Below are 24,580 nucleotides of genomic sequence, written 5' to 3'. Positions count from 1 at the left end.
CGGGTCCTCGGAAGCTTAGAGAAAGGGGGTCTTGGGTTGTCTCGACTGGAAATCGTATACCCCCAGAATTCGGGCTTTTTTCCCTTGGAGCGGAGGAAAGGAAGGAGAAAGAGAGAAGGAAAAATAAGGGGGGAGGGGACATGTTGAGGATTGTTTCTCTAGTCTCGAATTCCTCAGTAGAGCCCGACGATCGCTGCTTGACAGCTCAGAATCACAGCGATCGGATACAAACCACTCCCTTTCTCCAAGTACAAGGTAGATCGCAGTAATGTATTATTTCTAAGATATACACCTAGATGCTTTGGGTGATAGGTAGCAAAGGGGCTGGAGTACATCGGAAATTCGAATCCATGAGACATAACTAGCGCTCTCCCAACCTCCCGTCAGCCTCGCAAAGACAATGTATGAGAACTATGATACACGCCAGAAACATAATAGGAGAAGAGGGGAGTCATGTATCGCCAGAAGAAGTGAGAATAGTTAAGCGAAAATGCTCCGGACTCCGCGAATGCAATGTGGTTATGGTACATAAAAAAACCAAAACGCCGGCCAAAAAAAACCCTTGTCGGAGATGCCGGGCATAGATCATAGAAAATGGTACAGGATCATGCGATGTTGCCGGCCATGCCCATGAAAATAGCCTGCGCGGCGAGCTGAAGGGACCAGAATCCAACCTTCTTGAATCGCCTCTTACGGGCTTGATCATCCACAACATCCCGGGCAAACGCATCGTATGTCTGCCAACTTGTTAGCACAATCAAAGGTTCATGTTTGGTCACATGTTATACTTACTGCAGCAGAGAGATCATCCATTAGACTGCTGTCAAAGATGGTCCAGCTTCCATCAAAGTCGCCGACACGTTTGACGAGGCGGCAGTTGATAGGAATGAAGGTGCGTTTTGAATTGATGTAAGCCACAATTGGTCGGATAAGGGCGTTATTTATATAGGAGAGATCTCGAGTGAATATGGGGACCGCAGCTCGAACATTGTTGAGGTGGACTCGCAGGTCCATGACCAGGAATCGTTTGTCAGTATTGGATGCGGACTCTACATCATCCTGGGTTTGTTGAGGTAAAGTCTCCGAGGATTGATTTGACGTAACCGTGGCCTCCAGGCGGTCGTAGAAATCAACCATCACCTTTGCGATGCTTTCATCATTCTCGGAAGGCAGCATGATGTCGGCCACAATGTCTACAGTCCCTTCATGAATCCATGAAAAAGGGCCATGGACACCGCGGTTTAAATGATCGATATTTAGTCCGTCAACGCGTATTCTGTTGTGTTGCTTCCATGGACTAGGCTTTCTGTCTTCGGAGTTTTGATCCTCCCGGAGTCCAGTAAAGCCGTGTGTCTGGCGGGGGTGGATGGTGAAAAGTGAGTTGTCAAACGACCCTGACATCATGTTGGCGGATAAAAAGTCATAGAAGAGCCATTGCTTGCGTAGTTGGGGCAGATCGCATGAGAAGATGCTAACGGAGAATGGTCGGAAGTTATCAGGCTGGTAGATCGTGACCAGCACGTCATGCATTTTAAAAGAATCAATCTCGAAATCCCCGGGCTGATGTTCATGTCGATACGACTTGGGGTCCAGGTCTTCTTCTGGCCAATGGACTTGTCGGCGGTCAACAACACCTCGAATTCCTTTCACCTCGACATCGCGAAGCGGGCCCTTTCCGTTGAGCCACTTCGTAAACGACAAAGTGACGTTGACGGTCTCGATGGAAAGGTCGAATTGTGTGTAGTTGGTATCTTCCTCTTCGATAACAGGCGATAAGTCTTCGGGCCCAGGATCACCTCGAGCTGCGGCTGCGGCTGCGGCTGCGGCAGTCGTTGGTGAGCCTTTGCTAACATGCCCAGTGCCCTGACCAGGCCGCCGCGAAACAAACACATTTTTGAAAGTGATCACGCCGTTTTTCCATTTCGGTACAATGGCAGACTCAAAGACGACCTTAACCCCAGATGATTTGGTCAGGTAGTTACCTACCCATCCGGCCAGCGTTTCTAACTATGGTTAGCAATGGTATCGCCTAGAATGGCCTCGAATACATACCCTGCGCAAAGACCGTGTTGATGGCCAGGATCAAAAGTGAGAAAAACGTCGTGGTTCCCACGACGAACCAGACAACGTGGCCGAGTAGGACCCATGAGAAAAGCGCCGTGATTTCATCCAAGCTGAAGGGCCGCACACTCCTGATAGAAAACCATTTGAATCGCACCTTAAGGCGCGACCAAAAGCCAGTTGCTGCAGCCAATAGTTCCTCCTTTGTTGGTCGATGTAAGTGTGGCATATGGGGCAAGCGATCCATTAAGTGGCGATTAGGAGATGTGGTCTGCCGCGGTCCTTGAGGTAGTTTCAAAGGAGGGCTTTGAGGGGGATTTTTATCGGGATTTTGGGCGCCATAAAAAAGTTCATCTTTCTTGGAGGATGGAGGATTGGTGGATGCGCCCTTGTCGGACTGCTTGCCTTCTGATGTATGTAAAGCTCGTTTCCAGACATATTGAGCGGCTATTTTAGTCGAGGGAACGATGCAAGCTACACCACCTTCAGCTGCAGTAGAGCTTGGAGAGACACCCAAAACTAAGAAGCCCCCGGAAGCAACTTGTCTCGTGAGAGGAGTGGCTTTTCTGGATGTTGAGAATCGTTTGCCGGTGAAAAACGAGTCGAAGGCCTTTGACGCATCGGGGGCGGAAACGCGGTTTGCTATACGACCGCGAAATGAGTTCACCGGTCCCCATAGATGGGTGTACAGACGGCGTCCAAAGTTGGCGGACATCGTCTTTACATCCTGCGATTCATGGAAAGGGTAAGTGAAAGAGGGGAATGATGGTTGATGCAGTCAGGATTGAAGCTCCGGGCAATGAAATCATTGGGTGTTTGTTTTGTTTGCACTCGAAAAATCCAACCCACACTTTTTCGAGGGGCGCCCGATAAATTCTGCGATAACGGATTCTCCCAATTTTCTCTGTCTTGTCAACATCATGGCTGCCCCTACAGCTCTTCGTCAGGCGGTGCCCGAGCTCCACCAGGTTCAACCTCAGGCTACAGGTAAGGAAATTCCAACTATTTTCCTCTTCACGAACTAACACTTCAAATAGACGATGATGAAGTCTTGATTGATGCACAGGCCACGGAGCCTGATGCTTCCAATCCCGTCGCCGAATCTGCGGGAGATAATGAAATGCGCATCGATGAGGAGGGTCGCCCCGTTTTCACCCCGGCAAAGGAAACCAGCGCCGCATATCGCATCGAGACTCGCAAGGTGCCTGTCCCGCCTCACCGCATGACACCCCTCAAAGCGAACTGGACCAAGATCTGCCCTCCTATCGTCGAACACCTCAAGCTCCAAGTGCGCATGAACGTCAAGAGCCGCGCAGTCGAACTCCGAACCTCCAAATTTACTGACGACGTGGGAGCATTGCAAAAGGGCGCGGACTTTGTCAAGGCTTTCACTCTTGGTTTTGACATCGACGACGCTATTGCTCTTCTGCGACTTGATGATCTTTACATTCAAACCTTCGAAATCAAGGATGTCAAGACATTGAACGGAGAGCACCTCGGACGTGCAATCGGCCGCATTGCCGGCAAGGACGGAAAGACCAAATTTGCGATTGAGAATGCCAGTCGCACTCGTGTGGTGCTTGCAGACCAGAAAATCCACATTCTCGGTGGGTTCAAGAACATTCACATTGCCCGTGAGGCCATCGTCAGCCTGATCCTGGGTAGCCCTCCGGTAAGTTTCTCTCCGAGACAAGGTTGCTTACTCCTCTAACCATTCCGCAGGGCAAGGTCTATGGCAACCTCCGAACGGTTGCTTCACGAATGAAGGAGCGGTTCTAGATAACGACCACAATCTCCAAACGAGTTTCGGCATGGTATGGGCGTTCGGGAGCATTCCGATTTTGGGCTTTCAATATATAGGCGTGACGACATCAGGATAGTCATCTTGGTAAAAAAATATCCCGTTTACTTGAACATATAAATTTCAAAATTCGAACATTCTGGCATTAGAAGGCTATAGTAGACATTTCACCGTTCTCTAATCCTTCTTTAGCGGGTGGAACACCTCCTCGATTCCATTCGAAGTGATGATCATCACTTGCAAGTGATCACCAACCTCGATGTGTCGCTCCACAGCGCTTGTAAATGCGTCCCGTACCAATTGCTTGACCGTTTCTTGGGGAAGAGGTTCCGCCTTCTTCTGCTCAAGCGCATGTCCCTCTCCACTGCCCGGGATGTATTGGTTCTTGAAGTTGACCTGGTTATCCAAGAAAGGCATGATCAAACTTGCTGCAGCACCGGCAGCACGGCATTGCTCTCGCTCGTAAGAGCCCACGGGGTCGTAGCTGTAAAGCGCTCCCTTGCCCTCCTCATCCAGACCGGCCAAGATGGCGTGTACGTAGTAAGGGAAGAATCGCTTGCCGTAAAGAATAGTCGAAAGTCGCTGCGCACAGGCTGAGACGGACATGGACTTGCCATGTTGGTACTTGTACATCTTCACCACGGCATCCAGTCGTTCCTTGAGGGCATTGCCATCCGCGGCGAAGCCCACCACGGACAGAATGATGTGGGCACCCTCACCAGTCTCATCTTCACCACCGATCTTGAAGACCTTCGGAACCATGCGAGAGTTGATATTGTAGCCTGATGTAGAACGGGTGTCGCCAGCAAGGATCGCGAAATCAGAGCCTGTGATGCCCAGAGTCGAGCCGCCGTTGTCGGTATAGCTAAATCAATTTTGTTAGCTTAAATCCTCTGAAGCTCCAGTATAATGGTTTCATACGGGTAAAATCCGTGCTGTCTCACGGGAGCAGCTGTAGACTGAGAGAAGGAGTATCCGACCGTCTCACCGCGAGAGTGATCCAGGAGAGACGTCATCGTGAATAGGCGAAGGCGAGAAAGAGTATTTTCAGCAATATGTTGAGGCAATACGATAATGGAGGAAGGAATGGGCCAGAGAGATTGGAAGGTCGTTCGGTGATGATAGCAATGAAGATGCCCGGATGTCTGACGCGGTGCTGTAGCTGCCTTTGCTTATGTAAGGTAACAGCTCCTGCTTCAATTGACCCGAGCTCCCCTCTTGCATTCACGGTCTAGATTTTGGTGAAATACAAGTCTCTGGCTAAAAATCCGCCTTTAGAGAGCCGTGAAATTATTCTATTTCAATTTTGCGACAACGAAGTGAGATACCACTCCCGTCGACATTATGCTCGGTCTTGTTTCATACGACAGCAGCGACGAGGACGAAGTCGAGCTCAAGGCACCTCTTGAATCAACGGTATGGATAACTTCCCACGAAATGAATTTATTTCTGATAGCATGTACGACAGCGCAGCGGAAAGCTCCCAGACACGGCCCTACCGACATATCAGACCAGAGGTGATGTTCCCCGCTAGGTCCCAAGTGTCTCTCATGCAACCCAGGCTAATATTCCTAAGATTAGACCAGATACCTACTCATGACGGGCATACAACCCAGCCTGCATGTACGGCCTCCCACGAAGTCCCAAGTGGCCCTGTTCTTGGACCGGCAACAGGCCCAACACCTGCGGCCCAGGCGCAGTCACCAGATGACCGTGAGGGATTCGACCGCTCCTCTCCTTTCTCGGCATCGCGAGCTCTGATTCAAGATCTTACTCTTCCTCCAGTCCCCAATCTGGATATTCCACCATCTCCTCCCGGATCTCCCAATCCCGCGGCGAACGCCAAATTCGAGCATTTCCTGTCTCTCAAAAACCAAGGCATTCACTTCAATGTAAAGCTAGCCAACTCATCATCTCTCAAGAATCCCAGTTTACTCAAGAAAATGATGGAACACGCGGGCATTGACGAGCAATCACAATACGATATGGCCTTGCCAGAAAACTTGTGGAGTACTTCCAACCTTCCCAAATGGGGCTTCAAGGAAGAACTCTTGAGAGCGCAACAAGATATTCGGCAGCAAATGGAGTATAAGAAGTCACCTGGCCAGAGGACCTCCATTGATTTTGTATCCGGTTCGGATACGCAGAGGAAAGCCAACGCGTGAGAACGGATTGACCCCGGATTGAAATGGCCCACGAAGAACAAAACTCGAATAATGAGAAAGCCCCAAAGTGGCTGTTGCGATGAGCAAATCTCTTGATCCACCCAGACTCACAACAAGACCTTGCGTCCTTGTTATGAGTGAAGAAATGAGGTATTCCCCATACTCCATGTGCCAAATCGCTGGCCTCAATTTTGAAAAGAATCCAAGTCTGCACCAGCATCTGTCGAATATTTTTGTGCAGCACCTTGACGACCTTACGATAGAGTACTGTTATTGAATGAATTTGAAGAATCAGGCAAAAGCAACTGGTATAGGATTTGGCAATTCAAGTCACTTGCTGAGGACAAGAAACATCCCTTTCAACCTCCTCCCCCACCACCTCCACTTGCTGATCTATTGCGGCGTCTTGCCCTCTCATATAGACTCACACATGAGATCAAGACCATTATATCAAAGCTTCCCCCGTATTCTGCCTTGATCTGAAGCTTTCCGCATTTGGATATGGATTTCTCATCGGTGAAGACGGCCATAAGTTGATCCGTTCGCTCATCAACCAGCTTAAAATTTCGAAGTCCCCAGATGGATGAAGTCGAGTCATCCACCTTGACATGGCGAGTTCGTTTCCAGAGAAAAGAGCGCCTTTCGATATTGGGGTCCCCCGTCTGGCTCGGCACGGTCATCTCAAACCGATGTCTCGAATGCAGAGCGGACTCCTTCGTCATGTCCTCCCACTGAGCGTTCACATCGTCAGGGTTGCCGAGACACAACTTGTAGTCGCCGGAGAATTTGAGGAACTTGCTGACGGCCACCACGGGGCCTTTGTCGCTGTCCCCTGCATGTAGAATAATGTCGGGCCTTTTGAAGGTCCACAAGGAGACGTCTCCGTAGTATACGGTTTGGTCGTCTGGAGATTTGAACTCATAGCGCCGATGGAAGGGCCTCCTGTAGATGTGGTATAGGCATGACGGACCCTGTTCGTCCATATCGACGTGAGCCGATGTGATTGACCCAGCACGGGACGAAGCTGAAGACATGATGAGTAAATTGTATTGTGCTACGAAGGGGCGGGGCGCTCCAAGGGCCATTTATACGAAAATACGAAAAAAATAAAAAGAGAGCCAAGGTTGAACGCGATCGGCGGATACGAAGCTTTTAGGGAGGCTGAGCAAATCACGCCGCTTATTGGTATTCCAGTGGACGGGGCGAGAGGCGAATACGGGATTGCCGGAAAGAACGATGTAGTGCACATCTAGAAATGAGATGAATACTCCTAGTCTTAAGCGCGCGCGTGTCCCAGGGTGCCAAGGACGATGAGTCAGCAGGAGCTCCGTCAGCTCGACTGCCTAAGCTTCCTCCATTGAGTATCGTCATCGTTCAAACCCACCATTCCCTACTCTCCGCCATTTCATTCTTCTCTGTTCTCGCATCTACAGTTGAGCTGTCTTCACCCCATCATTCTTCATAATGAATCACTTCCCTGAAGCCTGGGGCCGAGTATGTTCAACCCAACCCCATGCTTGCTACCGTGCTAACACCACCTGCAGCCCAGGGACGATGTCTACGGAGCTTACAACTCTTCATATCTTCAAACCAGCGGTCCTAAGACACATACCTCTTCGCCGGCCGTGACGGGAACGTCGGTCATTGGCGTGAAGTTTAATGGCGGTGTCGTCTTGGCCACCGACAACCTAGGTACACAAGTCTCCTGCAACACCGCTCTCCCGCCCCAAAATCCCAATACTAACAGACATTGCTTTGACTTGCAGCATCGTACGGATCGCTCGCGCGTTTCACCGACGTGAAGCGTCTGCGCTCCTTTGGCGACAAGGCGGTGGTCGGATTTGGTGGAGATGTGTCCGACATGCAATATATTGACCGTCTCCTCGAATCGATCGATATCAGGGAGAACTACTCCACCCACGGCAACATGCTCAACGCCAAGAACCTGCACACCTACCTCGCCAAGGTCTTCTATAAACGGCGCTCCGAGTTTAACCCGCTGTGGAACCACGTTCTTGTCGCAGGCTTCGATGGAGAGGGCGAGCCGTTCCTCAGCTCAGCAGATCTTCTGGGAACGACTTTCTCTGCTCCTCACCTGGCGACTGGATTCGGTGCTCACCTTGCGGTTCCGATCCTGCGACGTGTGTTCCCCGACGAGAAGCCGATCGAGGAAATCAGTCGGGACCAAGCCGTTGCGGCCCTGAAGGACTGCTTGAAGGTTCTGTTCTACCGTGATGCACGGAGTCTGGACAAATACTCCATAGCCGTGATTACCAAGGAGGGCATCGATTTGAAGGAGAACGAACAGCTCGAGGGCCAGAGCTGGGCCTTTGCCGAGAGAATCAAGGGATACGGGGCTCAGACAAACTAGACGTTACCTTTGTTTCTTTTTTTTTTTTCCTATCTTCAGACTTGTCTAGTTAATCTGATCACATGAGGTCCCCCAAATGAACGAAGAACTCGATGGAACGATCGGATATGAACTTTGATGAGAAATTGATATATACAATGCTCCCAGACGAGCCGGTCCTCACAGCTTGGAGCTGGGCTTGTCGTAGACTACACGGTTGATACAAGACCCCACCCCTTCCAGCGAGACCTCGACTCGGTCCCCGTCCTTGAGCCAGAGCGCGGGCTTGCGGCCCATGCCGACACCCTGTGGTCTTTTCCATCACAGTCAGCATCGTTGATTGATTGTACAGATCGAGTGGTACTTACGTTCCAGTAAAAATCATGTCTCCGGGCAGGAGAGTGACACCCTGGGAAAGGAAAGCGATGGTCTTGGCCACGCCGAAAATCATATCCTTGGTGGAAGAGGACTGGACCGTTTTCCCATTCAAGGAGGTGGAAATCTGCAAAGCATTCGGATCGGTAATTATCTTGGAGGAGACGATGCCTGGTCCAAAAGGCGCCCAGCCGTCGAAGCCTTTACCCAGTCCCCACTGCCCTCCACCACGCTTGATCTGCCAGTCGCGGTGAGAGACATCGTTTCCAACAGCGTAACCCAGAACGTAATCCAGAGCCCTGTTTTCGGGGACATTCTTGGCCTCCTTGCCGATGACGATGACGAGTTCACACTCGTAGTCTAGGCCTTCGCCTTCCTGAGCAATCTGGGCGATTGGGATATCATCCGTTGGGCCGGAGATAGACGTCACGGGCTTGAAGAACAGTACTGGGTACTTGGGGATGGGCAGGTTTGACTCCTTCGCGTGCTGCTCGTAGTTCAGTCCCAAGCAGCGGACGGTTCCTATGTCCTTGCGTGCCAGAGGAGCGAGGAGCATGCGCACATCGGCAACTTTCTCGGTGACTCGGTGCTCACCAAAGATATCACCCTGAATGACTCTTGCCTGGGTAGTCTGCGAAATGTCACTGACTCCTGACGGGAGGATAGCATCTCCGTAATAGATGTGGCCATCCTTGGCTAGGAAGCGAACGAGATGCTAGAAAGCATGGTTAGCCACCCGAATGGTTCAAAGCCAAAAGCAAACCAAGTCACACAAATCAGACCCACGTACAGTGAAAGCAGCCATGGTGTAGATATTAAGGAGATAAAAGGTGGAAAGCCGAGTAGATAAGACGTCGTAGATTTCCATTCGGCCGGGAAATCCAACGTGGGGGCCCGGCGGAAAACGGAGAGCTTCTTCCCCAGGATCCAAGCTTCCAAGCTTCCAAGCTTCTAAGCTCCCTGCATCTTGACTTCATGGCTCGCCTCTCCGGTCTCCAGCGGGAGGTCTTGTCCCTATACCGAAAGTGTCTCCGCGCGATTCGTCATAAACCTCAGGTAGGCTACTTTTTTTCCACCCCCTTCCCCTCCGGTCCCCCGCTGATCGGTCTCGTAGGAATCAAGAAGCAATTTCAAAAACTATGCACGGTATGTGTCTTTCCCTCGGCGCCCAACTCTTGCACTCCGGCTGACGGCCTAGAGCGGAATTCCAAAAACATCTCTCGGTGAATAAAAAGGACTTTGGCGCAGTGGAATATCTCTTGCGCAAGGGCCACCGCCAGCTCGAGATGTACGCTTCTCCGGGCATTCGTAACATTCGCTGAGTGCGCTCCCGGACCTTTTGCTATTCCGTGGGCTTCTCGTGTTTCTGGATCTCCGGGTCACCAGCTCCTGGATGACAAGAGGTAGAGTCGCTATGCCACCGAACGTACCGTGAGGGCCCGGGTTCACCCGACACAGGCTTCCTGTTGAGGAAGTAACACGCGTGGTGGGCATGTATGATATCGAAGGGAATGGGCGTTTTTCTTTCTCCTGAAAGAACACCTGTGTATATAATAATTCTGTATGATCCCAAATTATAAAAAAATTCAACGATAGAACCCTTTCTTCTTCCCCGAGGCATTGCTCTACACGTCTTTTGAGACGTCGCTTGGTTCCTTTCCTGATGTTGTCGCTTGAGATTCGGCTGGACAAATAGGCCATCGCCGACTATACAGGCTCATTCGGGTTATCCCCTTCTCAAGGTTGGTCCGGTTCTATATGTAACATCTTCTTATCCATTGAGTCACGGTAGGTTCGAACTCTCATTCTCTGAGTCTTATAATTCTTCATCCCTGGTCATGTTTAGGCACAGTGCCAATACAAGTGCAAGCCTTGAGATGCTAAGTGAAAGGATGGCTTACGTATGAGTTACTTGTACTTGATAGTTACCGGAGCGGCGGTAATGCACAGCCTCCCGAGATCACCGCCACGATATATTTTCGCATGTACCGGACACTCCATGCTGATAAACCATGATGATTCAAGAAAATCGCGTCATCAGCGAACCGAGGTGAATACGAGACTGGAATGTTCGAGATGATTGATTTTATTGTAGCGAGTCGACCCTGGATGGCGACAGAGGATTGGAGAACTTGGTAGAACGCGCCACCCGCTTCTGGACGTTTCTGACCAACCATCGATTGAGCAGCAGCACGAGGTATATAATACTGCGATTTGGCAGGAACATAGACTCTATCATCAATCTGCAGAACAATTTGAACGTCTGAACGTCTGAACGTCTGAATATCTGAACATCTGAACATCTTTATCCCCCACCAAATACTCCAAATGGCCTTCCTGTGCAACTCCGACTTCCGGCCTCTGTTCCGCCTGCTGGACGACTACGAGACCCACCGTTCCCGGGCCGCGCCATCTACCTCCACTCGGTCCTACACCCCAGCTTTCGATGTCCGTGAGCTGAACGATGGCTACTACCTCGACGGGGAACTGCCCGGGGTGAATCAGAGCAACATCGATATTGAGTTCAGTGATCCGCACACCCTGGTCATCAAGGGCTACACAGAACGTAGCTATCAGCACGAAAACACCGAAAAGGCCGACTCAAAGAGTGGCGCTCGCCAGTGGCGCCAGCCTACTGTTGAGGATGAAGAGGCCGATGCTACCGACGCTGACTCGGACACCAACATCGACACTGACTCCGTGACGCCCGAGACCCAGCCATCCTTCCACTACTGGGCGTCAGAGCGGTCTATCGGCGAGTTCCAGCGAACCTTCACCTTCCCAACCCGTGTCGATCAGGATGCAGTGCACGCCAGCCTGAAGAACGGCATCCTGTCCGTCATCGTGCCCAAGGAGGCTGCACCTAAGACGAAGAAGATCCGCATTCAGTAGCTCGCTTCGACTGATCTTGCATTCTCTGTGCATTGGGGGCGGGGGACCTTGGCGTCTGGGGTTTGGTTTGATACAAGTTATAACTCGCATATATTTGAAGTAACGAATGAACTTGTTATGAAAACTTTAACATTCACCGTATCTACTAAATCTACTATTTGTGATCTGTTATATGTAATATGTAGGTCGCTCCAATCGTTCTCTGCCAGATCGGACCCCAGCATGCAATGGGCTGCAAGCTCCTTACTTCGGCGCGTGGTTGCGATCTTTACCAAAGCTTCCTCGACGTGTCTCCTGGATGCAGGTCAGATGACAGGCTGGCAAAATGTACGAGCTTAACCAGTTCGACGAATAATGTCACTCGACCTGATAGACTCCTGATCCAGGCAACTTACTCGATTCGAGCTTCTCACTGGGGGTGAGCTACAGCCTGACTGACAGAAGCCCAAAAAATACGTAGTCGACCGGTAATGGTCTTGAATCATGAACTTGATTGAAACGAAGACCTTTTGATCAGGGGTCAAGGACGCCCGTGTACAACGCCAAATCTCAAGTAGATAAACGAGGGTATACCATTCAGACTCCATCCAATGGACCAGAAGCTCCGATCCCATCTCAAAACGCCCCAGGAACTTTTTATTGACGCAACCAAAACCATCCGACAAATAATAACAAAAGCAAGATAAAAAAAAAAAAAGAATCATCATCCGGAGTAGTAAAAAGCAAAGCAAAGAGACATGTCGTTATATGCACATTTCAGGCTGGGGCCGCTCTTTCGTCGATTTGCGGTGATAATCATGACTTCGGCTTCTAGGTCGGCCGCGATACGTTTCGGGGAGAGGGAATTCTGACTCCCGATCTTTCCCGGCTTGGAGATTATCTGGGGACAAGATCGTCGGCAGCGGCGGTGCATCAATGCCGGGTTTCTGGCTCCAGACCCGGCCGCTGTGTCTACTCCTGGATCGAGAGTGGTCGAACCACTCGTGGCTACCGTACGATCGATGCCCGGAGATAGACCGGTGCGCTTGGCCTCGCATATCGGTGTTTGCAATCTGCTGATAGCTCGGCATTGTCACTAAAGTCGTCGAGGAACCCGCGCTGGAAGCGACGTCCACCGCACATCTGTAAAAGCGGTCGTCATGCGGGGCTTTTCCAGTGTAGATCGTCCGCTCTTGCTGGGAAGCAAATGCATACGGTGTGTCCACCAGGGAAGGCTCAGGGGGTTCAGGGTATTCCGTGTATCGAGGAGCGCACAGTGTAGATCGGCGTGCCCGCAATCCCGCAAGGGGCTGGGTGGCCGGGCCATTGCCATCGTACCAGCGATCGTTAGCTAGATGCATCCGCGAGAAGTTTCTAGTCTGAGCTTCCTGGAGGCTGCAGTGGTGCTGGAATTTATCGATTGGGACGCAGAACTGATCGTTTCCGATGAAGACGCTCTTGGTGCTGTCCGCGGCGCAATAACTGGAAGTCTGCGAGTCAAAGGATGCCCTTGTTTGGCTTCGCTGAAGGGAGCGAACGGAAGTCGCAGAGCTGTAGCCACTGTCGGACTTGTTGAGGGATCGAAGAGTACTTTGATCGACTCCGGCGTCCACGGCACTCTTTCCTAGATGAACATCGCACATGGCAATGCCCTCGTCCTCCTCACCGGGGAAGATCGGCTTACTCCGGGGTCCTGCCATAATAGGAGACTTCTCGAACGAGAATGGACTGCCGGGTAAATCGTCTGATTTCTTCATATCGGACACTAAGGGTATTTCCAGGGTAGAGCCTCTCTTACCAACAGTCTCGACATTCTTCAACCCGAGCCCCGGAGCTGTAGCATGGGTTTGTCCCACAGGAGTACGGTCACTGGGACACGGGGATGCAGAGCCGTTGACCACTCGTAAGGACCCCAATTTTAGGGCACCGAGCTGGGTATACCGGGGATCTGCAGGGCTTGTTGGCCGTGCCGGAAGCGAAACAGGCAAAGAAATTCTTTCACGAGGAGGCAACGGCCATTGTAAGCCCTGCGACTCAATCGGATCATCAGAGCTCTCGGGCTCACCGATCGGTGAAGGCACGCGCCGAACGGCACCAGTAGTTCGTCGGGTAGCAACTCCCGGCCGTGTCAGCAAGGACCGACGGCGGGTGAGCGAGAAACGCTGGTTCCCCACTAAAAAGGCCGTGTTAGAGGATGTGGCATCCTCGATCGGGCTCTCGTAAATGACACTTCTGTGTCTCTGTAGAGTCGTTTGTGTTGAATTGGCCCGTCGGGGCCGTTCTGGCACCGGTGGCGCTTGAGAATACTCATTCCATGTTCCAGGTTGATACGAAGCTCTTCTCATAGACGGGTTGCTGGAAAAAGAGCCCGAGTGAGGTGAAACGGGCTCCAAACTTGGCTCTTTCAGAGACTGAGTCGGAGATAGAGTAGGACTCTCGGTGGGACTCTGCACTGCTGAATCCGGCTCAGCTTCGAACAAGGTTGGAGGGATCTCCGTAGCTTTCGGGTAGCTAGCTCTGATATCTCTGGAGATCTGGGAGCCAACCCAAGGGTTCTGCCATCCAATCAGGCCGGTCAGAAGCTCCGGCCGATCGGGTTCAAGGTGAGAGGGCTGCGAAGTGCTCAGGGCAAGCTTCTTGGTCAGTGGCTTGGAAAGGCGGTTGGCACGGCGGGTCTCATCTTTCGCGGAGGTCGATTGTAGATTGCCCATGGTGTCGCAGGCACCAAGTGCAAAGAAATCGATATCACCACGACTTTAAAAGAGAGATCCGGCGCGGCATGGAGTGGCCAAAGTAAATATACAAGGGACTGAGGGGGTCGAAGAGTGGGCCGCTGAAATGGCAGGACTCTTCAGATTAGATCGAATCCCGGGCAATTGACGTCAAGCCACGCCTTGATTGCTGAGAGATCGATCCGGGCCCGAAGTTGTGCCACTCGTCCTGTTTTCAATCGGGTGTACGATTGGCGGTCGCAGGACCTTCGTGCGGAGATGATGGAGGAGAGCCGTGTTTCAGATTGGTAGATACCCCGGAGATCGGTTGGACCGGAGCCACAGAAGGCGAGAATGGCGGGGATGTCGAGAGTATTGAGGTTACAACAGGAGGGTATTCACAGATTCAGATTCCACGAGGGCCCGTGTGCCCAGCAGCTGAGTACTTCCTGTATACTGGGGTACCGGGGGGTAACTGAGGGTAGGTCACTGGGGGATGGGAGGGGGTGGGTTTGCGTCTACTCCAGAGTGCAGGGGAGATCAACCATGGAAACAGGGAGTATAGACAACGGGGTATGGACAAGGTTGAAACATGAAAACAAGCACAAAGAACCCAAAAGGAAATGAAATTAAAAGGGAAACAGAAAAAAAAACAACACGAAAGCAAGTTAGGATTCCACGGAGGGGAAGAGGACACTAGATACAAGAAAAGCAAAAGGTGAGGGAGACGAAAGCGTTTAGTTTGCCACGAGTCACTTCACCCTGCTCTGTTCTCGGGGCGCCATCGCGGCCTCTCGGGACGTGCGTTGAAGTGGGCTGCAAGCGGAACAGGGAACGCCAGGTACAAGCATGACTATTTCCTGGTTAATGATTTCCCACCAGTGTCGACTGATGGTCTGCCTACGATCGCGTTCCTTGAACGGGGGTAATGCTCAGATGATTGGCTCGGCCGTCAGCCGCTTGCGGCTGGGGTCGACGGGAGATACTGTACATCGGTACTCGTGTCAACTATGGTATGATCACCCAGCACACAAGTACCCGCTTCCCCACCCTGAACGGGATCGTCGTGCGTCGTGCGGCGTGCATCAGACCTGATGCGACATGGGCAACCCGACAATCTTCATTGTGTCTGTCGTATCCGGCTTTTTCTGGGGACTGCAACCATTCATCCGCTCATCTGATTAGAGAAGGTGCCTGAACCACACTCTTCTCAAGGTACTCGCTACCACGCTGATCCTCCATAGCTCGACAGTTCGCCCCCCCCCTTCCCCTTCCCCTTCCCCTTCCCCTTCCCCTTCCCCTTCCCTCCAAAATTCAAACACCACGGATACACGAGTCCGTGCGGAAGCTGCATCCGGCGACGGCGTGGTTTTTGATAGTCCGATATTCCGTTCTTTTAGTGGGTCATGGTAAATGCGCTGTCCGCCTTCCCTTTCTTGACCGCTGGCGACTTTGACTGGGCCTGTCGAGACCTGGCCGATCGAGCCTGCGGTGGGGGCTGGCCGTCCGCTAGACTTGTCACACAGGTAACCCCCCTGCCCGCCTACATGAACCTCGAGGCTTGAGAACGCTGCTGACGTAGGGGAACCCCAATCTAGAATGGTATCCATCTCACCATCACTCAATGCGTGGATGTCCCGGAGGCTACAGAAGGTTCGGAGCTAGAAGTGCAGGAGCTGGAAGACCAGGATCCGGTCTGCAAGTCCCTTCGTGCACAGATACACGCTCTCAGGAAAATATTAGACAATTCTCTAATTCTTAAACCGTTTTGACAGGAGGCGTTGGTTCGTACCGATCTCAGCCCTAGATTACAGATCGACTATGATATAGTGCTTTCCCCCACATATCAGGTCCCCGTCTTGTATTTTACACTCAGGTGGCATCACTATCAGGGCCCGCTGGGGCTGGATGCCGTCTATCAGTATGTCGTCCCGGAGCAGTACAGAAAGGAATTGAAAACTGTGGGGGTCATGGGGGGGATCAGCTTTGGTGTAGGTGTGCCCTCGAACCTGAAGATCGCGTTGCAAGAGCTCATCTTTCGTAGTACCATCCACAGTCTGGCGCTCCGGCCTTCTTTGTCCACCCGTGCAACACGGCGGATGCCATGGCGCAGATTGCAGACGCACGGAGCGTCAACCCCGGTACATATCTCATCATCTGGCTCGGCCTCGTCGGGCATTGCGTGAACCTGCACGTCCCACGTGAGCTCGTCGCCTCGGACAGTCCCAGCCCATCCTGAGGCACCCGAAAAATGCAGTGAAATGCCGAGCAAAGGAGTCATTGAGAGCTTCAGAGTCACTTCCCAGCCACGGAGCCAAACATGAATTTGGCCTTGGAATCCAATTAATCCTCGTCCGAGGAGGCCTCCATTGGCACATCACTGTCCTCTTCCATCGGTGCATCCTCCTCATCACTTTCATCGCGAGCTCGCTTCACTCCTTGCGGCTCTCCGTTGGCTCCGGTCGCAGGTCGCGCGGGCACACTGCCAGGAGGGCCGCTGAAGATGGACTTCTGAAGATCGGTCGACACACCACTTGGCCCGGCGCCGGTAGCAGGTGCAACATATGTACCGCGAAGTTTGGCGATCACGCCGGAAGCTCCCTTGGCATACACGATTTTCTATATATCATTAGCGCTGGAAATTTCAAAGATGGGGACAATACGTACCATTTCCTTGCCGAAAAAGTCGAATCCTTGAAGAGAGCGCATGGCTTGTGTACTGGCTTGAACATCCTTGAAGACCACATGGGCCTGGCCTCGCATTTTGTTCGTCTTCATAGCCACGACGTCGAGGACGGTGCCGTAGGTAGAGAAAAGGGTGTAGAGCGACGAACGAAGATCATGCTTGCGCAGCTTGTCTGGAAGGTTGGTGCAGTACAGCCTGGAAAGCTGTCAGCATCCAATTGTTGGGTCAATTGCGATCAAAGGGTGAGCTCACGTCTGGTTGGGGGGGACCGTCGCCTTGGCATCGGGGCGTGCAGCTGCCTTGGTGGCCATATTGTGGGATATTAGATGGGGTATCTGGTTATTGTCGTGGTCGCATGAAAAGAAAAAAATGAAAAAAATGAAGAGGGCTGGCAGGGAAGCAAGATGAGAGCTCGGCAAATGCGTGAGGCCGTGCAGATGTCCAAATCGCGAGAAAAGCAGTAGTGTCAGGTGACTATTAGCTAAGCACCGCCGTCATCGCGTTGTTAGGCTCCCTCCGCTTCCCGCATGTTTCCCCCCTCATCGACGGTAGAGAGCTCCTCCTGTCGTATTTTATACCTTCACCATGGCCGCTCCTCAAGTTCACCACCTCTTTCACTCTCCAATTGCGGACCACTCGTTCTCCTCAGACAAACAAACCCTTGCTGTCGCCCGGGAGAACAATGTGGAGCTGTACCAGTCATCGGGCAACAAGTTCACGCTGAGCGATGAACTCAAGGGCCACGAGAAGACAGTTACCAGTGTCGATATAGCCCCCAATAGTGGACGCATCGTTACTTGCTCTCAGGGTCAGTTATGCCTTCGGGAGTGCTCAATTTGATTTGCCAACTAAACAACGCTATATAGACCGCAATGCGTACGTCTGGGAGCAGACTCCCTCTGGCTGGAAGCCTACGCTCGTCCTCCTCCGAATCAACCGTGCTGCTACTTTTGTGCGGTGGTCACCCTCCGAACAGAAGTTCGCCGTCGGTTCCGGAGCTCGCTTGATTTCCGTCTGTTACTTTGAGGAGGAGAACGACTGGTGGATCTCGAAGCACCTCAAGAAGCCAATTCGAAGCACCATCACTACCCTGGCTTGGCATCCCAACTCCGTTCTGCTGGCTGCTGGCTCCACTGACTCTCATGCCCGAGTCTTTTCGAGTTTCATCAAGGGCATCGACACCCGCCCGGAGCCCAGCGCCTGGGGAGAGCGCCTTCCCTTCAACACGATCTGTGGTGAATTCTTGAATGATTCGGCTGGCTGGATCCAGGGTGTTGCCTTCTCTCCCAGTGGAAACGCTCTTGCTTTCACTGGACACGACAGCAGTGTCACGGTCGTTTACCCTAGTGCACCGGAACAGCCTCCTCGGGCGATGCTGAACATCTCCACCCGTCTGTTGCCGCTCAACAGTCTCATCTGGAATGGTGAGAATGAGATCATTGCGGCTGGTCATGTATGTTTCACCAATCTACTGTGTAGATCACCCAGTTGTACTAACGCCCGGCTTCTAGGACTGCGAGCCCTTCCGCTTCAGTGGTGACGAAAATGGATGGCAACTTGTCGGATCGCTGGAGAACAAGGACTCTGGTGCCGGTGGTGCCCGCGAGGAGTCTGCGCTCAACATGTTCCGACAGATGGATCTTAAAGGCCAGACGCAGGTGGACACCAAGCTCAAATCTACCCATCAGAACACCGTGAACACCGTCCGCGCCTTTGACGAGACTAATGGGCAGGTCAGCTCCTTCAGCAGTGAGTAAATCTTGGTACTTGATCAGTTGATCGGATGCTAACTTGGAATGCAGCGAGTGGCGTTGATGGCCGTGTTGTGGTGTGGACCATTTGAAGAACGCTCGGGATATTAAAATTGTTAGAAGAAGAGAAGAACAGAGGCCCAACCGGGTGCGGTCACATACTCATCTACCTGTAAAGACAAATAACAATAAAAACAATAAAGACATCGAAGCACCATGTGGCCAGTCGTGATTCTATCGCATGACCTCCAATGGCGCGTGACATCATTACCTAATCGCCCCAGGTTCCCCGGATTCCGCAACCGAAATCAGGGAACTCTCCTTAATACGCCTTCCAAGATGTATCGCTTGCATATGTTGCTTTTGTATTTTCTACCCTGGCTTGAATTGGCCATGGGGAGAAATGATACTGGGCACATCTCAAGCGAGCTGTTCAACTCACTGGAGGAGTTGTCACGGATAGTAGACATCTCCTACTGTGTGAGCACCACTGGCATCCAGGAGCCGTTTCAGTGCCTGAGCCACTGCGCCGAATTCCCTAACCTGGAATTGGTCACAGTAAGTATCCTTGAGTCAACTAAAACTCTCTGAGAGCACGTTCTCACACCCCGGCAGACATGGAGCACCGGGATTCTTCTCTCTGACTCCTGTGGCTATATCGCGGTATCCCACTCGCCGGGCCCCAAGCGCATTATCGCTGCGTTCCGTGGGACATATTCAATCGCAAACACGATCATAGATCTCTCTGCAGTTCCACAATCCTATGTGCCCTATTTCGGAGATGGAGACCAAAGGGAAGAGCGTCTGACCGCCAACCCAGGCCCTTCTACGCCACGATGTGAAAATTGCACCGTTCACGCCGGGTTTTTAAAGTCATGGATTAACACCCGTTCCGTTGTCCTGCCCCACTTGCTCGAAGCGAGAGATAAGCATCCCGACTATGAAGTGACTCTGGTGGGGCATTCTCTCGGAGGTGCCGTGGCAGCGCTAGCGGGTCTAGAAATGCGCCTCAAAGGTTGGAATCCGGAAGTTACCACCTTCGGAGAGCCGATGGTCGGCAACGCCGATTTTGCGGGTTTCCTTGATTCTCAATTCGAACTAGGGAACTACACCAAGCCCACAGCAAACCCTGAGGCCCGGCGATTCCGAAGGGTCACTCATATCGATGACCCGGTACCTCTTCTTCCACTCCGAGAATGGGGTTATGCGCCCCATTCAGGGGAGGTATACATTTCCAATCCGGATCTTTCTCCTACAATTGAAGATGTTCATCTTTGCGTTGGTAACGAGGACCCTCAATGCATTGCAGGATCAGATACACCCTCTACGCTCAGCAATATGCTTCAGGATGCTAACATCCCCTTGAACATCTTTAACTCACACCCGGATCCCTGCCCTGAATCCGAGGATGTACTTGTCATTCATCCTGGCGAGCAGGATGTGCTAGCGAAGCAGAAGCCTGCAAACTGTGTATCTCGTGATGAGACAAGAGCGTTATACGCTCGCCGCTGGAGTTGGTCCCTGATCCCGGCAAGATATCGTCTTTGGGAGCTGTTCTATGCCCACCGTGACTATTTTTGGCGCATTGGATTGTGTGTACCTGGCGGAGATCCGACTGGATAGCTTATTCTTAGTCTTTTGTTCAGTCTATTCTGGCGTTTGGGGAATACCAAGGTACATAATGCAATTTATTGAGGCCACCATAGAACTAACTCAATAACTCATGTGTAATTCTACTTCTAGTCGACGCTCAACGAAGCTGGTATCGATGTATCTGAATTTCAAGAGTGCGACGGAGACAAAGCACGAAACTCGACTAACACATACGAGCATTGAATGTCTAAACGCGCTCAAATAACAGACCGGGGTAATATTGAAGTCCAAAAGCTATACAACAGGAACAGCCAAAGATCAAATTTGTGTATATGAAAACAACGCCAAGGTGAAGAGTATGCAATGAAAAAGACTTTATGACTAGGGCAATCCTCAACGGCCGTGTTCCAGACTCGGCACAATCACAGGCCCATATTTGACCACGCTCGCGTAGGCGCCTTCACCCTGGACCATGAAATCAGCCGCCAGGCTAAGCTTACTCTGGCCTTGCCCGACAATCGGTTGCCCAAAAGTAGGAGCCGTGGCAACTTCCGGGTCATATGCGACGATAGCAACGTAGTTACGACGAGCCATCAGCTTGCGGTGCTCACGGGCCTGACCAGTGACGTCGGTCTGAAAGATTTCCATCATATCTTCCTTGGTGTCGGTAGGTTGTCCGTTAGACCGGTGGCCATTGGCAGGCACATACAACGGCTTGTTGTGGCTGTGAAGGAGCTTGATAACATAGGATGGAGGTGGTGTGTTGACAACCGGAGAAGCGATGAGTTGGTACATGGTCTTGTGGTCTGAGGGCTGGGCGGGATCGTGAACAAGTCCAGCACCGCAGACGTTAACGGCACCGGAGAGGAAGGTCATGCGGAGAGACTTCTGGTGGGCAATTCCCTGCAGAGTTCGGATGAGGTATGTTCGTTCAAGATCTTTGGATTCGTGCGTCCATTGATCCCGCAGCTCATCCATGAGGTCGAATTCGCCAAATGGACTCAAGATGCCACCCATAAGTCCAGACTTGCCAACTGCGCGCTTAACGGAATCGAAGCCAGAACCTACAAAGTCCTTAGCTCCCACCACGCCGGCAACTGAACTGGTCACCTTGCCCAGAACATTGTAGGCACCCGTCACAGCTCGCTTGCCAGTGGCAACGGTCTGGGCAATTTGTTCTGCTGTTTCCAGACGAGGGTAGATAAGTGGCACCGAGACCATCCACAGACAATGCTGTACGCTCGGTGGCAGCATCGCGACCTTCGGGAAAAGTCCCTGATATGTGGGACCGGCCATCACTTGATGGGGGTTGCGCTCGGAGCGACAATCTGGACCGACGACCACGACACCGGGGCCGAGATATTTGACAAAGTGCCAGCCCGTGCCGGTAATTGTGAAGAGGTCTGTATCATTGTTGACATTGCGGAGAATGTCAAGAGTGGTATGGTGCTGGAAGAGGAGATACATCTCAATGCCGATGCGTCCGATGTTTTTGAACATATTTGAGAATTGCATGTGCTCGGGATAGGAGCCAAAGCCATCGAAACTAGGGAATTATTAGCTATCACTCAAGCATGCAGAAGAGTCGAAAGACTTACATATCATGGTCATCGATCTGACAGATATAGGGAATTTGCGCAAAAGATTCTCTCAAGTGCGGCTGGTCAAAGTGACTAGTATAGTAGTGGAAATAGGCATGGGAAACATCCTGCTGGTTTGCGGCTGTCCAGGGTGCGTTCTTCCTGGCTTCCTTTCCACTGATACAAAGCCATTGTTTCAGAGAGGAAATTTCCTTCCACATGCGATCTGCGTAGATCTGTCCTCCCAGACATAACTGGGTATGGAACCCTCCGATCTCATTGTGCTTTTGCATGATGTCCTTCCACATGAAGCCTACGCCACCCAGACGAGACCGCTCGTTGGCATTGACATTGAGCGAGAAATCATTTCCTGAGACTGCGATGAACCGCCAATTGGTCTCGTGCCGGCCAGCGACCAGGAACTCGTAGCGGGTACATCCAAGATGCGAAGTAATGGCATATGTCCACTTGGCAGGGCCGGTATCATCCATTTGCAGATCAACTTCATACTTGTAGAAGGTCCATCGTTGATGAGCTGCAATATTGACACCCTTCAATTGTCTTGGGTTGGGAGATAGGTCTACACTTTGGTGGATGTGAATAGTAGGTGGCTGAGCGGAATCGGTCACCAAAAGAATGGAGCCCAACCAGAGCCCTCGCTCAAGGTCCATGTTGGTATATCGCAGATAGGGACCAAAGTAGACACCGTTTGTGGGGGCTGTCTTGTATAGATCCATGCCGCTACTCGGAGGTGGTCCCGAGAACCCTGCGGTCATAGGAGACTGAAGGCTCTCAAATCCCGGGGTGAGCGGCACACCTGGAGATGCCATCGGTTTGCCAAATGCCGACAGGCCCGGTGATGCCAGAGGATGGCTGCTGTAAACACTTCCTACCGGCGACATGGGGGTGTCATTAAGGTTCAGTGGCGTAGGGCCTTTGGGGAATTCCCACTGTGTTGACTGGGTTGGTAGGTGAATATAGTAATACTGCCCCGAGCTTGGGTCCATATGGGCAATCCAACCCTCTGGAAGAGGCGGAGGAGATGATGGAGGCGGCCCAGAGGGCCCCGGGGAAATTACTTGCGCTGCCTGTGGATAGGCAGGCTGGCCATTAGCCACGGAATTCTGCGGCGATTGACTCATGGTCTGTTGCTGCCGCGGGTCATTTGCAAAGGCCGGATGATCAAGAGTCGAGGCCGATGGTGTCGGAGAAGCAGAAGTACCAGCAGAAGCAACAGCCGCGGCGGCCATCGCAGGGTGCGGCTGGTTTACTGTTGCTGGGTGTTGTCCAACAGCTGCAGCTCCCGCAGCGGCGCCACTCTGCTTTTCATTTGGGTACCCATTTGTTGCGCCTGGCCCAGAGACACTCGAGTAAGCAGGAGGCGGAGAAGAACTGAGGCGCACCCGATCCATGTCCTGCTCTAACGCGTTGGCAGAGACCATTGAAGGCGGCGGCTGCTGCTGCTGCTGCTGCTGCTCCAGGACTGCTGGAGCCTGCTGGGCTTGTGGCGGAGGGCTACTATACTGTGCCAGATGCTGAGCAGCTGGCTGCCCCCACTCACAACTTCTGCGCCCTGGTAGACAGTGGGCGGCCCATGAGGCTGAGTCCCTGGTTGCTCAGTGGGAGTCCATGGCCGCTGCGACTCTTCCTGCGGCTGTTGGTAAGTTGCTTGCTGTCCTGTATAATGCCCAGCCCGAATTTGTGCGGCGGAGCTCTGCGACTGCATGCGGGCAAGCGTTCCTGTACCTGCGATACCAGCCGCAGCATAACGAGCCTCGATATCCGAGCCGGGCTGTTGACCAGGGCCTATGATGGGTGTTTCTGGCGGGGGAGGAGATCCACGCTGAGCCCGAGTTGTAGCATTGGACGCAGTGGAGCTGATGCGATTTATTGAGTTATTCTGCACGGGTTGCAGAGTTGAAGGGGGCCGGGACACCGAACTCTGTGGAGGCGGGTAGTATTGTTGACGATAATCATATTGTTGATTTGGCTCTATAGGAGCAGAGGCGCCTGGCGGACGAGGGTACGGCCTGGCCGCCAAAGTTTCCCGGTCTGGCGCATCAGGGCCAGGCGATTCTGGCAATGGCTTCGGAGCAGTACCTCGCCTTTCCGCCAATGTAGCGATTCGAGGCTGCCCATCGCGTGGTCGCAAAGCCGGGGGATAATCAGCGGGGCTCACGGTACCGGAACCAGCCGGCGGCGAACCATATCGATTGCTATCCGTGGGACGCCCACCGTTGGAACTGGAGGTACGCATCTGGGGACGAGGTCGGTCATCGGGGTAGGGCAAAGGTGCAGGTGGTGGGCTGGACGGAGATGCCGAGTCTCTCTTGTTGATGCGCAGTGGTTCAACCACGGGCGCTTCCTCTCTGCCAGAGTTGAGGAACAGCTCACCCTCTGGGTGGAGGGCACGGCTCTCGCCGGGGTTCATTATGCAGGCGATCGGTGAAAAAGATGAAGTGCAGAAGCCACCTGAAGATGCGTCAGGTACCAATTACAGCGTTAGGCGCGCAGATCAGTTATGATGAGGGGCAGCTGGACCCCAAACGGGGATGGCGGGGGAATCGGGAAATAGGGGGGACGAGAGATAAAAATAAACTGGGATCCCTGAAGGAGGATCTCGGACCTTTTGGAGG

General features: G+C 52.4%; 15 protein-coding genes across 15 annotated transcripts; 8 read left to right on the top strand and 7 right to left on the bottom strand.

Annotated features, from left to right (window-relative positions):
• Window positions 1-605: 605 nt before the first annotated feature.
• N7443_006776 (mitochondrial distribution and morphology protein) lies at window positions 606-2,776 on the bottom strand (the record flags this gene model as incomplete). Its single annotated transcript, XM_056886832.1, has 3 exons — window positions 606-737; window positions 793-2,003; window positions 2,053-2,776. The coding sequence occupies 3 exons, from the start codon at window positions 2,774-2,776 to the stop codon at window positions 606-608; spliced, it is 2,067 nt and encodes a 688-aa protein (XP_056740481.1).
• Window positions 2,777-2,981: 205 nt separating this feature from the next.
• Window positions 2,982-3,840, top strand: N7443_006775 (pre-rRNA-processing protein PNO1; the record flags this gene model as incomplete). Its single annotated transcript, XM_056886831.1, has 3 exons — window positions 2,982-3,048; window positions 3,099-3,733; window positions 3,784-3,840. The coding sequence occupies 3 exons, from the start codon at window positions 2,982-2,984 to the stop codon at window positions 3,838-3,840; spliced, it is 759 nt and encodes a 252-aa protein (XP_056740480.1).
• A 199-nt stretch (window positions 3,841-4,039) lies between these two features.
• prs3 (proteasome core particle subunit beta 6) lies at window positions 4,040-4,878 on the bottom strand (the record flags this gene model as incomplete). The annotated part of the gene is made up of 2 exons (XM_056886830.1): window positions 4,040-4,727; window positions 4,784-4,878. 2 exons carry the CDS (start codon window positions 4,876-4,878, stop codon window positions 4,040-4,042), a joined length of 783 nt encoding a protein of 260 aa, XP_056740479.1.
• A 328-nt stretch (window positions 4,879-5,206) lies between these two features.
• On the top strand, window positions 5,207-6,027 carry N7443_006773 (HCNGP domain-containing protein; the record flags this gene model as incomplete). The annotated part of the gene is made up of 2 exons (XM_056886829.1): window positions 5,207-5,278; window positions 5,449-6,027. The coding sequence occupies 2 exons, from the start codon at window positions 5,207-5,209 to the stop codon at window positions 6,025-6,027; spliced, it is 651 nt and encodes a 216-aa protein (XP_056740478.1).
• A 359-nt stretch (window positions 6,028-6,386) lies between these two features.
• On the bottom strand, window positions 6,387-7,061 carry N7443_006772 (uncharacterized protein; the record flags this gene model as incomplete). The annotated part of the gene is made up of 1 exon (XM_056886828.1): window positions 6,387-7,061. One exon carries the CDS (start codon window positions 7,059-7,061, stop codon window positions 6,387-6,389), a length of 675 nt encoding a protein of 224 aa, XP_056740477.1.
• Window positions 7,062-7,491: 430 nt separating this feature from the next.
• Window positions 7,492-8,398, top strand: pre4 (proteasome core particle subunit beta 7; the record flags this gene model as incomplete). The annotated part of the gene is made up of 3 exons (XM_056886827.1): window positions 7,492-7,521; window positions 7,572-7,719; window positions 7,794-8,398. The coding sequence occupies 3 exons, from the start codon at window positions 7,492-7,494 to the stop codon at window positions 8,396-8,398; spliced, it is 783 nt and encodes a 260-aa protein (XP_056740476.1).
• A 159-nt stretch (window positions 8,399-8,557) lies between these two features.
• On the bottom strand, window positions 8,558-9,557 carry N7443_006770 (fumarylacetoacetate hydrolase family protein; the record flags this gene model as incomplete). Its single annotated transcript, XM_056886826.1, has 3 exons — window positions 8,558-8,690; window positions 8,746-9,467; window positions 9,543-9,557. 3 exons carry the CDS (start codon window positions 9,555-9,557, stop codon window positions 8,558-8,560), a joined length of 870 nt encoding a protein of 289 aa, XP_056740475.1.
• A 170-nt stretch (window positions 9,558-9,727) lies between these two features.
• Window positions 9,728-10,074, top strand: N7443_006769 (succinate dehydrogenase assembly factor 1; the record flags this gene model as incomplete). The annotated part of the gene is made up of 3 exons (XM_056886825.1): window positions 9,728-9,808; window positions 9,867-9,898; window positions 9,951-10,074. The coding sequence occupies 3 exons, from the start codon at window positions 9,728-9,730 to the stop codon at window positions 10,072-10,074; spliced, it is 237 nt and encodes a 78-aa protein (XP_056740474.1).
• Window positions 10,075-11,080: 1,006 nt separating this feature from the next.
• Window positions 11,081-11,644, top strand: N7443_006768 (Hsp20/alpha crystallin family protein; the record flags this gene model as incomplete). Its single annotated transcript, XM_056886824.1, has 1 exon — window positions 11,081-11,644. The coding sequence occupies one exon, from the start codon at window positions 11,081-11,083 to the stop codon at window positions 11,642-11,644; it is 564 nt and encodes a 187-aa protein (XP_056740473.1).
• A 743-nt stretch (window positions 11,645-12,387) lies between these two features.
• Window positions 12,388-14,334, bottom strand: N7443_006767 (uncharacterized protein; the record flags this gene model as incomplete). The annotated part of the gene is made up of 1 exon (XM_056886823.1): window positions 12,388-14,334. The coding sequence occupies one exon, from the start codon at window positions 14,332-14,334 to the stop codon at window positions 12,388-12,390; it is 1,947 nt and encodes a 648-aa protein (XP_056740472.1).
• A 1,406-nt stretch (window positions 14,335-15,740) lies between these two features.
• N7443_006766 (ATG3/ATG10 family protein) lies at window positions 15,741-16,573 on the top strand (the record flags this gene model as incomplete). Its single annotated transcript, XM_056886822.1, has 4 exons — window positions 15,741-15,860; window positions 15,933-16,028; window positions 16,110-16,325; window positions 16,379-16,573. The coding sequence occupies 4 exons, from the start codon at window positions 15,741-15,743 to the stop codon at window positions 16,571-16,573; spliced, it is 627 nt and encodes a 208-aa protein (XP_056740471.1).
• A 104-nt stretch (window positions 16,574-16,677) lies between these two features.
• Window positions 16,678-17,331, bottom strand: N7443_006765 (U2 snRNP complex subunit MSL1; the record flags this gene model as incomplete). The annotated part of the gene is made up of 3 exons (XM_056886821.1): window positions 16,678-16,953; window positions 17,002-17,215; window positions 17,273-17,331. 3 exons carry the CDS (start codon window positions 17,329-17,331, stop codon window positions 16,678-16,680), a joined length of 549 nt encoding a protein of 182 aa, XP_056740470.1.
• A 274-nt stretch (window positions 17,332-17,605) lies between these two features.
• On the top strand, window positions 17,606-18,863 carry N7443_006764 (WD40 repeat domain-containing protein; the record flags this gene model as incomplete). The annotated part of the gene is made up of 4 exons (XM_056886820.1): window positions 17,606-17,828; window positions 17,887-18,473; window positions 18,532-18,769; window positions 18,823-18,863. 4 exons carry the CDS (start codon window positions 17,606-17,608, stop codon window positions 18,861-18,863), a joined length of 1,089 nt encoding a protein of 362 aa, XP_056740469.1.
• Window positions 18,864-18,987: 124 nt separating this feature from the next.
• N7443_006763 (lipase family protein) lies at window positions 18,988-20,394 on the top strand (the record flags this gene model as incomplete). The annotated part of the gene is made up of 2 exons (XM_056886819.1): window positions 18,988-19,329; window positions 19,387-20,394. The coding sequence occupies 2 exons, from the start codon at window positions 18,988-18,990 to the stop codon at window positions 20,392-20,394; spliced, it is 1,350 nt and encodes a 449-aa protein (XP_056740468.1).
• A 363-nt stretch (window positions 20,395-20,757) lies between these two features.
• Window positions 20,758-24,375, bottom strand: N7443_006762 (WW domain protein; the record flags this gene model as incomplete). The annotated part of the gene is given in 3 exon segments (XM_056886818.1): window positions 20,758-21,910; window positions 21,963-23,491; window positions 23,506-24,375. 3 exon segments carry the CDS (start codon window positions 24,373-24,375, stop codon window positions 20,758-20,760), a joined length of 3,552 nt encoding a protein of 1,183 aa, XP_056740467.1.
• Between the last annotated feature and the right edge of the window lie 205 nt (window positions 24,376-24,580).

Source organism: Penicillium atrosanguineum (genome assembly GCF_028827265.1).
Source record: "Penicillium atrosanguineum strain IBT 20685 chromosome Unknown utg000005l_segment0_segment0, whole genome shotgun sequence".
NCBI classification, from domain to species: domain Eukaryota; kingdom Fungi; phylum Ascomycota; class Eurotiomycetes; order Eurotiales; family Aspergillaceae; genus Penicillium; species Penicillium atrosanguineum.
Note: the sequence above shows the minus strand (reverse complement) of the source record. Positions and strands in the feature narration are given on the sequence as shown.